At 42.4% G+C, this 12,159-nt stretch overlaps 1 protein-coding gene across 1 annotated transcript in view; it reads right to left on the bottom strand.

The window, feature by feature from the left end:
- Window positions 1–722: 722 nt before the first annotated feature.
- The window catches only part of PROM2 (prominin 2), a 58,476-nt gene continuing 47,039 nt past the window's right edge, over window positions 723–12,159 (bottom strand). The window contains exons 16-23 of the mRNA XM_060251786.1: window positions 10,852–10,923; window positions 10,602–10,697; window positions 10,124–10,174; window positions 7,459–7,539; window positions 6,698–6,766; window positions 5,961–6,050; window positions 1,724–1,830; window positions 723–839 (exon numbers count right to left, since the gene is read on the bottom strand). Of these exons, the coding sequence (XP_060107769.1) occupies window positions 776–839; window positions 1,724–1,830; window positions 5,961–6,050; window positions 6,698–6,766; window positions 7,459–7,539; window positions 10,124–10,174; window positions 10,602–10,697; window positions 10,852–10,923 (630 nt within the window). The 3' untranslated portion in view covers window positions 723–775. The remainder of the gene's footprint in view (window positions 840–1,723; window positions 1,831–5,960; window positions 6,051–6,697; window positions 6,767–7,458; window positions 7,540–10,123; window positions 10,175–10,601; window positions 10,698–10,851; window positions 10,924–12,159) is intronic.

Genomic DNA, 12,159 nt, shown 5'->3' on the forward strand with positions numbered 1-12,159 from the left:
AGACAGCAAAACCCTCCTGTTCCATCTGTTTCTCCATCTGCCTTATGTACATACAAGTACACTGAAAGAAACTCTCCAAAGAGGTGCAAATGATAAATTCAAGCTGACCTTTGCTTGCGCAGGGAATGGAAGTATTTTAGAATATGCTTTCCTGATTTGGCTTTTCAGAAGCTATACCTCTTGAATTTCCTGTGATGTGTACGATATTGATTGGTCCATTATCAAAGAGAGGTAGTCTCCTTTATCCCTTTAACTCAAATCTAAACCCTGGACTCCATGCAATTATGTATGCTTCTACTTTAGCACAGAGAGCTTTTAAGAAATATCTTTTATATTCTGAATTCTAAGCAATTTGATCTCCTAATAATAAACCTATTTTATTCATTTATCATGCTAACTTGGATGTGAATTCTGTGCACCTAGGTACAGATATTCTGTTGTGCTATATACTGGTAAACAGGCATTTTACCTTTATATGAGAAACTGAGACACTTCCAAATGCCTAGACAGCAGAAATGAAAGTATTAACTATTAAGTTCCCATTTGAAGTAGTGGTAGCTGATTATTATGTTTCTCTCAATGTTAGTCAGAGCAATGCACAATGCTAGAAAGTTGACAAAAAACATTGCATTTGCACATGGATAACAGAACTCAGTTGCCTCTCTACACCTCAAAGCAGTTTGTTGGCTTGGCAATCTCTGGCAGAAAGAAGAATAGAACAGACAGCCGAAGGAACACACATGCTCTTACCTGGAGAGCTTTGTATGGAGAATTCCTATAGCTTTAGAGATGTGACACGTGGAATATGGAAAGGAAAAGTCTCCTCTGATCCTGTAGAACTACAGACAACACAAGAAAAAAGCAGTAAGGATTGGACAAAGTGGGAAGGCATACCTAGGAAACAGAGTGCATGTACATGCATTGCATCCAAGCTTCAATCCCCAGTATTTCCAGCTATAGAGGATCTCATGCAACAGGATTGGAAAAGCCCCTTGCCTGAGACCTTGGAGCACTACTGACTGAGTAGAGGCATTACATTACATGGATCAACAGGCCAGCACTGGAAAAAAAGCTTCATATGAGAAGGCATAAGTCTTCTCAAGACAATGGGTTCTACCACTGAAAAGGTGTATTACCAGGGCTTTTTTTTTTTAGCAGGAACTCACAGGAACGCAGTTCTGGTTGGCTGGGCAGCAGGGGGTGTGGCCTAATAAGCAAATGAACTCCTGCTGGGCTTTTTGTACAAAAAAGCCCTATGTGAAACAGTGGTGACATCATGGGGTGTGGCCGAGGATGCAAATGAGTTCCAGTTGGGCTTTTTCTACTAAAAAAGCCCTGTGTATTACTCATGCATAATAGGATTTTGGAGTCTGTTACACTGAACCCAAAGCAAATGACCAGTGTGAAAAAGGCTTTTATCAGCCCTCAAAGAATCTGGCATTCATTTAACAAGACATCAGGAGAGCCTTGCTGTGTCATATCAAGGATCCATCTAGTCCAGAATTCTGCTTATGCTAGGCAGATGCTTCCAGAAATCCCACAGAGTGCAAAGGCAACATCTTTATCTAGACGTCCACCCTCCATTCCACCTGCCACACAACTACTGTTCAGAAACAAACTATGTCAACATGGAAGCTTCATTTAGCTATCATGTGAACCATTCACAGCCTGGATATGTGCAGCTGCCATCAAAGTTTGCTGCACATCTCTGGCCACCACTTACATCAATCTGTGCCTGATTGGACGCAAATGCTTGGTGGTCTTGATGGCAAAGATGATGCTGGGGATGAGGAAGAAAGTGCAGCAACCCAGGCTGAACCAGAAGGCATTCTGGAATTTAAAAAAGAGAGAGAGATCCACTCTGATACAGGGTTTGTTCCCTCAGGAGAAGTTTATAAAATTACTACAGACAAGACAGGGAAAGGAGGGCTTCTATATTACAAAGGTCTCAAAAGCACTTTCTAGTACACTAAACAAAGTAAAGGGGACTCCACCATTGTGGGGACTACCAGCCATCTACTCCTGATGGCTCCACCATTAGGAATCAAGCTGGCACCTATCTGTATAGAATAAATAATTGGTCCTATTTCTTGTAAAGGAATATTGAGAATGGGCCTTTATAAAGAGATAAATGGAGTGGCAAGAAGGCAAGATTTCTCTTCCTCTTGTCTCTCCTTCCATGCATAGAAGAACTGTTTTCAAATTCAATTATTTTAAAATTCAGTTATTGTCTCTCCCCTTGCCCCTCCCCCCATTATTCCTCTTTCTCCTCTCTTTCTTGGTTAAGCTGCCAGTTTTTCTGCTGCCAGACCTCGGGACTCATGTATGCAATTCATACAAGCTGTTAGCTGCCCTTAATCCTCAGAATAAAGGTGGAATGTAAACCAAAGCAGATCAATAAATACTAGAATTTGGAAACACCTGATGGAGTTGGCAGACTCAGGAGAGTCAAAATAAGGTATTTCTTTACCCATTACTAAACTATAGAATTCACAACAGCAAAGTGTGCTGATGACCAAGCAGAATCAAAAAAAGAGAAAGAGAGTAGAAACACGGGGAAAGGGAGCACTCGTTCATGCCATTTTTACAACTCAGTCTGTGCTGCTGGCTTTGTCAGACAGGAGCAGCCACCCAAGACTCTCCTACTCAAGGTGAACGCCATGGTCAGCATGCTCTCAAGCAGACGAGTGGAGACTTGTTCTGAAGCCAAGGGCAGCCCAAGCTAGATTGCAGTCTACATTCCTGACTCCCACAGATCTGCACAACTCCCCTTCTAATATGCAAGCTAAGACCTGAATCTATCATGTTGCCTTATTATTACAAGGGGTGTGCATCTGGGTCTCCCCAAGCTGAAAATCTACCCCAAAATGCCTTCCTGATAATTTTGGGTAGATTTCAGCACCCCAAATGTATCCAGGTTTTCTCAAAAATTGGGGGGGGGGGCGGAATCCTGGAACCCCCCCCCCCTTCCCCATATATTCAGGAATCACTGGGTAGATCCAAAAACAGCAGAAAGGCTGGAGCAGATTGCTTCTGCTTCTCAGCTGTTTGTTGGGGTTCTATGGCAGTCCCTTTAAACTTTAAATGGCCTGCAGAAGACAGCCTGAGGATCAGTTATACCAGTGGGGAGGAGACTATTCCTGTAGGCTCAGTTTGGGGCTGGCTTCTCATGCAGCCTGGTTTAAACCAGGTTGCAGAAGAAACCAGCCCCAGGATCTGCATGCTACCGGGAATGGATTGCTCCCTGAAGGCTGGGCTTTGCACTGGCTTCTCCTACAACCTGGTTTAAACTGAGCTACAGGATCTTTTGTGCTGCATGGAGCAATGTGCTCCATGTGGCACAGCAACTTATGAGACTCGCTTCTCCCGTAGCCCAGTTTTATCTAGCTCAGCTTCGTGCTGGCTTTTTTTTAACCAGTAGTTTTCTTCTTGGGTCTACTGGACCCCCAAAAAGTCAGGATTTCTGAAAAATCCCAGATCTGAATATCGAACTGGGATTGGGATCCAGAATTTTTCAGAAACCCCCTCCCAAAAATTTCAGATCTAATACATCCAAACTGAACAATACTGGTTATAAATTTTTTGCACACCCCTAGTTATTACAAGAAGAGCCCTGTGGTGCAGAGTGGTAAAACTGCAGTACTGCAGTCCTAAACTCTGCTCACGACCTGAGTTCAATCCTGGTGGAAACTGGGTTTAGATAGCCAGCTCGAGGTTGACTCAGCCTTCCATCCTTCCAAGGTGGGTAAAATGAGTACTCAGCTTGCTGAGGAGAAAGTGTAGTTGACTGGGGAAGGCAATGGCAAACCACCCCGTAAAAAGTCTGCCGTGAAAACATTGTGAAAGCAACGTCACCCCAGAGTTGGAAATGACTGGTGCTGAGGAGAAAGTGTAGTTGACTGGGGAAGGCAATGGCAAACCACCCCGTAAAAAGTCTGCCGTGAAAACATTGTGAAAGCAACGTCACCCCAGATTTGGAAATGACTGGTGCTTACACAGGGGACTACCTTTATCTTTTTTTTTAGTTATTACAAAGAACAAACATTGGTTCTGGATCAGGATTTCTTGGCTCTTTAACAATAAGATGGCTCCAAATGGGCCTCAAAGGCTTCAGCCCCGCCCCCCTCCATGTCTTCATTAGGGCTGCCAGCTCTGAGTTGGGAATTTTCCTGGAGGTTGGTGGGTGGGGACCCTGGGGAAGACAGAGTTTGGGAAGGGAGGGAACTCTGTGGTGATACAATGCCATACAGTCCACCCTCCAAAGCAGCCATTTCCTCCAGGGAAACTGTTCTCTGTAGTATGGAGATCAAGTGTAATTCTAGGAGGCTAAAAACCTTGTTTTTCATATCTCAGTGGCAGCTTTGCAAGGATTTTGTCAAGAATGGCTATGGGCCCATGGGAAAGCACCAACCCTTGTTATTATCTAGTATTTAGGAGTAGACTGTGTCTGAACAAGAAAGCTTCATTTAAGTATAATAATAACTGAAGCGTAATGATTAGTAGCCATACTGTAGATCAGATATCCCCAACACTTTTAAGCACAGTATGAAATGTTGACACAGCATGGAAGGCCCAGCCACAAAATGGCTGTTGCAAAATGGCTGCCTTGGAAGGTAGAGATAACCAGAAACTAGTGGCTGCAGATTACCTTCAGTCACACAGTGAAGATCCTGCTGCCAACTACACTGCCAATCAAATCTACAATCAGAACCCTTACTGGCACCCCACGGCTCCACCCATTTTCTAAAAACAGTTGGTGGGTATCAGAAAAGGTATCAGTGGGCACCACATTGGGAACTCCCATTGCAGAACTATCCTCTATGGATCTGTTCAGTCCTCTTTAAAGCTACATAAGCCAGTGGCGGTTGCCACATTCTACAACTTAATTATGTGAAGAATCCTTTTCCCGGGTTGGTTCTCAGGCTACTGCCAATCAGCCGGGTGACCACTGCTTTAAGAGAGAAAAAAAATTCTTCCAATTTATTTTCTCCACGCCATTCATGATTTTACAAATCTCTATTATGCCTCTGCTTTTTCACCTTTTTCCAAAACTAGAAAGCCCTAAATAGACTTTCCTTGTAAAAAAGGGGCTTCAATGTCATTTTAATTCCACTTTTCTGCATTTCCCCCACCAAATCATCACTTCCACATGAAGTGGCAAGAACTGTATTAAGTATTCCAAATGTGGCATGTGACAGAGTTATGATAACTAGCTGATTGATTTTTAATGTCATCATATGTTACAGAGTACTAGAAGCCAAAAAGAGAGGTCTCTGCCCCAAGAAGTTACAGAGGACAAGATAACACAGGGAGTGGAGGGAAAGGCAAGTATAGTAAGTGATTCATACAACCATGTGCAGTTACATATTTGGGCTTCCTTCTAGTTGAGAGTGAAGTCTTAATAGCTAAGCTTAGAGTTCCCTTATAATGGTTGGTCATGATGGTGGGTTTTGAATTTGGACAGAAAAAAGAAAGAAATTGCAAAATGAAGATACTCTGCATAGAACTTCAAGTTCTAAAAAGCAGCAAGGAAGAAAGGGCAAAAATTGGCTTTGAATTTGGAAGAAAAAGAGATGACCTAATGAAGATGCAGAGCACAGACCTTCAAGTGTTAAGGAGAAGCAAGGAAGAAAGGGCCAAGATGTTTAAGACCACGGGCAAGGTTGCAAAGAACACTGACAGTAAAGGCAGGTTAACCATCATTTGGTTGCTTTGGAGATCAAGACAGATGAGCAGTTTTAGACAAAGGTCTCTAGAGCACCTGGGAATTCTCCTGGAGGTTCTGAAATAATGACAAGGGAGAAATGCAGTGCCTTACAAAAGAATACTTGACACCAAAAGAGTTGCAGTAGATCAGGTTGGAAACACATAGAATAAAAGGCAAAAGGAAAAAAGTCTGCAAATGAACTGCAGGAAGCACATTTGCATTCATGAAAGAGATGAGTCCTTAGAGTTCCTACCCAGGGATCCACAATGCGATCACACAAGATTACCCGGCCATTGTCCAGAGCAGTAGAGAGAGGCTGGCATGAAGCAACATCCCCTGTTAGCTGGAACAGAAAAGAACAGCACTTATTCACAAAATCAGTTTGGCTAAATAGGGTATGTAGACATCATACAAGTAGGTACAATTCCTGAATCATGTGTAGGGTTGCCAACTCCTGGTTGGGAAATACCTGGACATTTTGGGGATGGAGTCTGATGCCATATAGCCCACCTTCCAAAATGGCCATTTTCTCCAGGTGAACTGATCTCTGTCACCTGAAGATCAACTATAATGCGGGGGTGGGGGGGTGGAGGGTTGGAAACCCTCATTTGGCATTCCTTCATGAGACTGAGTGGGTGAATAGTGAGGCTCAGTGAATAGTGCTGGGGCTTTGAGATGAGGACATAGAGCTGGAAGACCCATCTCCACCAAGGCCCCCAGGAAAGGTTTTTTCCTAACAAACATTTTTATGAATTACCCAAGTGCCACCAGATTTGCAACTTTACAACTATCCTACTCTTCTCCCACTCGGTGTTTGACAGTCTCTGACTTTTCCCTTTTAACTAATATACAGCCTTTTGTAAGGCACATGAAAAGCCCTATGGGTGTAAACTGTCCAGAAGTCAATGCTGCCTCAGTGCTCACTGCAGTACATCATGCTCTATTGGTAGCCCACAGATGATGGACAGCAATAGAAAAGCCAGTACTTACCACATGCCTTAGCCATTTCAGGTACATGGAGATGTACCCCACCTCTTTTCTTACAAAGCAAGCTAACTCCTAGGGAGAAAATAAATAAGATGCAAAGTGAAAGGTTACATGTGCTTTCCAAGGTGATAATCACTCTGCCTTTCTGCTTTTGCATTATTTGACCATAATATTTTCCAAAATGAAGATGGTCTCCATGTTGTGTGAATGGATCTCATTTGTAAATTTGCAATAAGAATGATTAATTTCCAATAAGCCTGTGAAAACCTGGCTAGCGTTTTACTTTTAGAGCAGAAGGAGAAGGCTGCACATATCCCAATGCGTGGGATTGTTTTTAGATTTCACATTTTTATGCAAACCTGGGGGATTTTTCATGTTTGTAGAAGCATCTATCTTGTCTGTTCACAGCTCCAATCACTGGATTTAGTATCCTCCTATTTTGGCTGACTTGGCTATTAGAATATACAAGTGGCGACCCATAAGAAACTTGCAGGAGCAGTTATCCCATTCCCCCCACTTTTGCTTCCTCCCCTCTTCCTCCATTTCTCTCTGTGCCTCTCTTTCTCCCACCACCCCTCTCTAACTTTCAGTCTCTCCCCCCAATGTCTACTGTCACTCATTCTCTCTTTCTGTCTTCTTCATCCCATCCTATCACATACCCATTCTCTCTCTCTCTCTCTCTCTGCTTCCCCCACCCCATCATTCTCTATTGCCAAGCCACTCAGTCTCTTTGGTGCTGCTGCAGCAGCATCTCTCTTACTCACCTTCTTCATGATCTTGTGAACGTCAATGGGGAAAGTTTTCTCAACAAAGTGAACTTTGCTCTCCATGTCATTTATTTGAGTCTATCAAGAAAACATAAAAGGAAGAGTGTGACGTGGATAGTGCTGACCAGGAAAGTCTCAGGCCAAAACTATATATTCTGACAATCTGAAGGTTGTCAGCAATAACACCTCATGTTGGTCTTCTTTCATAATATCTGACAGGAATGGCTACATGCTTTCCCCTGTCCCTGCTCAACATTATTGGCTGCTATCTGGAACAAGAAAAAGCCTACTGAAGGGATATATCCAATGGATATGCACTCCATGCATCCAATCAAATGAGCTCTGGCTCATCCCTAATTTGCTTAGTCTTTAAGTTCCTGTTTAATTTTGCTGCAACAAACTAAGCATGCTACCTCTCTGGATTAATCTGCGTATTAGTTTTATACTTTTTCTTGCTAGGATTTGCATTCTGTATAATGGCAGCATACAGTGTGTGATAATATGCTGGAAATGCAGAACTCCTCCCTCTTATGGCACCTCTTCATAATTATAGTCCAGCACCACCAGTTCACTTTCATTTTCTGAGCTGGGGCAGCCTGTAACTGCAAAAAGGTCTTGCTTTTGTTGGAAGTTGCCTTGGCTGGAATTATGTATCCTGTCATGGCTACAACTCTGTAAGGAAGAATCTACTGAAAGAGCTTTCAGAAATCCCTCAATGACCAATTAAATGGGAACAAGAGAGGAATGAAATTGGCATTGCCTGCATTCAGATGGAGATCGAGGATTTGAAGAGCCAAAGCCTTTCAGTAAGAATTTAATACACAAGATGACAATGATACGTGCACTACCGATGAAGCACAGCCCAATTTGTTAGACAATGAAGACAGTGGAGATGAAATAGAAAGAAAGATATTGCCTCTACCAAAGAAGGAAACCAGGATGAACACAGTAGGCAGTAGAAATAATTTATGTGGAAGATGACTGATTACCAAGCTTTACAGCTATGCGTAACTCATTAATCAACTTGTGAGGACTGCAGTTCTAAACATACTTGCATGAGTGAGGCTTACTGACACATAAGAGATGACAAGTTTTACTTTATTTAATCACTGGATAAATCAATTAGAGCTTTAAGTGCCAGATAAAAATTTGCCTGCCTCCCACAGTTAAGTGGTAAACCCGATACAGAAGGCCATATAGCTGTGCAAGGTAAGCAAAGACAGAGAAAGATAGCCCCCTCCACACAATTTATACCCCAAATGAGGAAATACTTTCCATTCAGTGGAAGAAGAAGAAGAAGAAGAAGAAGAAGAAGAAGAAGAAGAAGAAGAAGAAGAAGAAGAAGAAGAAGAAGAAGAAGAAGAAGAAGAAATTGGATTTATATCCCGCCCTCCACTTCTAAGAGTCTTAGAGCGGCTCACAATCTCCTTTACCTTCCTCCCCCACAACAGACACCCTGTGAGGTGGGTGGGGCTGGAGAGGGCTCTCACAACAGCTGCCCTTTCAAGGACAACCTCTGCCAGAGCTATGGCTGACCCAAGGCCATGCTAGCAGGTGCAAGTGGAGGAGTGGGGAATCAAACCTGGTTCTCCCAGATAAGAGTCCACACACTTAACCACTACACCAAACTGGCTCTCCCGGTGAAACCAACTAAACACCATAGATAATTATGGTTGAAAATAAGTGTAATGGCTTGAGACTGTGGAATAGACACATAGACATGCACCCAGCCTCTCCAAGATCTCCCAAATGCTGCTACTGGAGGTTGTGGATTTGAGTGGACAAAAAGCTACATCACCTCAGATGCTGCAGTGAAGAGGGGGACTTAGGCTGACACCAGTCCTGGACCAACAGAATTTCTTGCGTCAGCAAAAGCACAGCTGATTGCAGGTAGCTAAGTTTTGTAATGCTTGTCTCTGTATCAAAAAGGCATATATCTCTTGATTTTATTGATACTTTTATTAATTTTACTATTCTGTTTTAACCACGGATAATTTTGCCATTTGACGTTTAAATTTCTTTAAGTATTAAGCTTCTTGTTGGCTTGGTGCCGTATAAATAAACTGACTGACACAGCTGATTGAAGAGAAAGGGGAGTGTGATTTTGCCTCCTTCCCCTGCTCACCACAGCTCCCAAGGCAGCTTGCCTTTTAGTCCACATGAGTCTTGCAACCCCCACTGGCAGCATTTTAGGGGTCCCCTGAAGCAAGGATAGGGAGGAACTATGTCGTGAGCATCCTTACTTATGTGTGCTACAGGAGCCAAGCAAAATGTATCTATTTAATCTGGATCTTCCACAGTACTAATCTGAAGTTGCACATTTCTTTGAAACCTACTGGGTTCTGTTATGTTACTGGTTACCACAATTGGGAATGTTCTGCATTTCAGATTCCCAGAACAGATATAAACAAAGAATTAAAATTACTTGTTAAAGAAATTAAACAAAATATCCTTTTCTTATTGTAGTTTATAATGAGATCTGGACAACAGGGCCATGTACTTAAATGTAACTGACTGTATTTAAATGTAACTAAAAAAACTTTTCAGATGCAGTATTGGGCTGGGGCAGACTTGTTTTTCTCCTGGAGGAAAGGTTTGGGTTCACTTAGCATCCCCATAAAGACCCACTTCCCAGCCATTTTACAGCCCGTAGTAACAATACCTGTAGGTTTGGCGCCATTGCAGACAAGAAGTAGACACTTTCTTTGAGGTTCTCCTGTAAAAAAAGTGAACTATACCATGTAAGCCATTCCCTGCATCTTGATGGGAGACAGTCAACTACCCCCTCTATGAAAGGACGTTCAGAAATATTCACTCTGCTTTACCTAACCCTAACTCAGTGGGTTAAGATTTGTAGCCTCTGATTATCTATTACTCCAGGTAGGTTTGGAATTCATTGGCTTAAAAGGGGGTCAGTGCTGATCAAAGCCATAGAGTTAGAATTAGGGTTGTCACCAAGCTAATACGGGAAGTATCCTCCTCAAGCACAATCTTTGAATAACTGCTAAGGAAATAAATGAGTTTCAAATCAGTGAAATTTTACTTGGGGTACAAACAGGAGATCCCTGACTCAGCTCCTCAAGCACAAGAAGCTCCAAAGTGGTGCACAGGCTTCAGTTCTTTGTTGGAATCTTCTGCACACTTACCACGTCTTTCATGATGTCAACTGTGGTAATCTGAATCTTAAGGAGCATCTGTGATTCTTTAGCCAGCTCTTCCGCCACAGTTCTGTCACTCTGCAGGGAAGACCAAAATCACAGATCAGCTAGAAGCTAAGGAGGGAATCTGAAAAAGTGGATCCCACCTTCCCCTCTGCTGATCTGTTCTTTTCCAGTAATACCCAACAAAGAATATGGCCTCCCTTTCCCTCTAACTTCTCTGTTTACTTACCTGAACCTTGCTTAGCCTCTCAAGCTCTAAAGCCAAGCTTTCAATATTGGTCCTCACAACAGGGTTGCGAATCTAGAAAAACAACCATCATTTTCAAGGACTGAAAACATTTCACATACATTTTTATATATTCTATCCTCTGGTTTTGATGTTTTTATCAAATGTTGTAAAGAACAACAACAATATGATATTGATGATGATGATTATATTGGATTTATACCCCACCCTCCACTCTGAATCTCAGAGTCTCAGAGTGGTCCACAATCTTCTTTACCTTCCTTCCCCACAACAGATACCCTGTGAAGTAGGTGGGGCTGAGAGAGCTCTCACAGAAACTGCCCTTTCAAGGACAGCTCTGTGAGAGCTATAGCTGACCCAAGGCCATTCCAGCAGCTGCAAGTGGAGGAGTGGGGAATCAAACCCAGTTCTCCAAAATCATAGTCTGCACAATTAACCACTACACCGAACTGGCAACAACAACATCTCAGTCTTTACAACTGTCCCAATGGATGGTCAGTGTTATTATCGCAAATGCAGAGGCTGAGAATAGCTGCTTATCTAATACAATGAATTCATGGCTGGGGCGCAACTTGTACTGGGTACTTCTTGATCACCTGAAACAACGCTGCAATGTGAGAAACAAGTGCTTGAAAATGGGAGTGTTAGTGTAGGTATCTCAATCTTCCTGAGTTGATTCATAAAATTATCTATTCTGTTGCTATGCTTTTGATTGGGAAAAATGGACATACATATGTAACACATTCTGAAAGTTGTTTGCTTAAGCAAGATGGTGGTGAAGTAGGTTATTTACATGGCTTATTATCTACATGGCTTGCTAAGAAACTTTCCAGGCAAAATGACTTATTTTCTTACAAAGGAAAAATAACTCCAAGATCCTAAAGACCCAACTTTTTCTGGAGTTAAGAGGCAACCAATCAGGATCAGAGAAGCACTGGCTGATGGAGAAGACCTGCCTTCTGATCCCATGAGAGGTATTGTCCAGAGATCAGAACAACCTCCTGCCACCATATAAGGAATGTAATAACTCTATCACAGAAGATGTACAAACAGGGCACAAGAGACAAAAAATATGAATATTGTACTGTAAAAGATTGAAAAGATTTTTTGTGTCTTTGCTAGTGTTGAGAATACACTGGCCTGTTGACAACAATACTCAGATTTAGATCAGGAGGGTGTTTTTTTCATTTTGAGATCCCTGAGGTCAGTGGTTTCAGCTGGAAGCAGGAGAATAAAATATATGTTGGTGATACACATCCCTTTTCCATTTTCTTCTGGAAGTGGGCTCTA

This window comes from Heteronotia binoei, chromosome 12 (genome assembly GCF_032191835.1).
Source record: "Heteronotia binoei isolate CCM8104 ecotype False Entrance Well chromosome 12, APGP_CSIRO_Hbin_v1, whole genome shotgun sequence".
Lineage (NCBI taxonomy): Eukaryota > Metazoa > Chordata > Lepidosauria > Squamata > Gekkonidae > Heteronotia > Heteronotia binoei.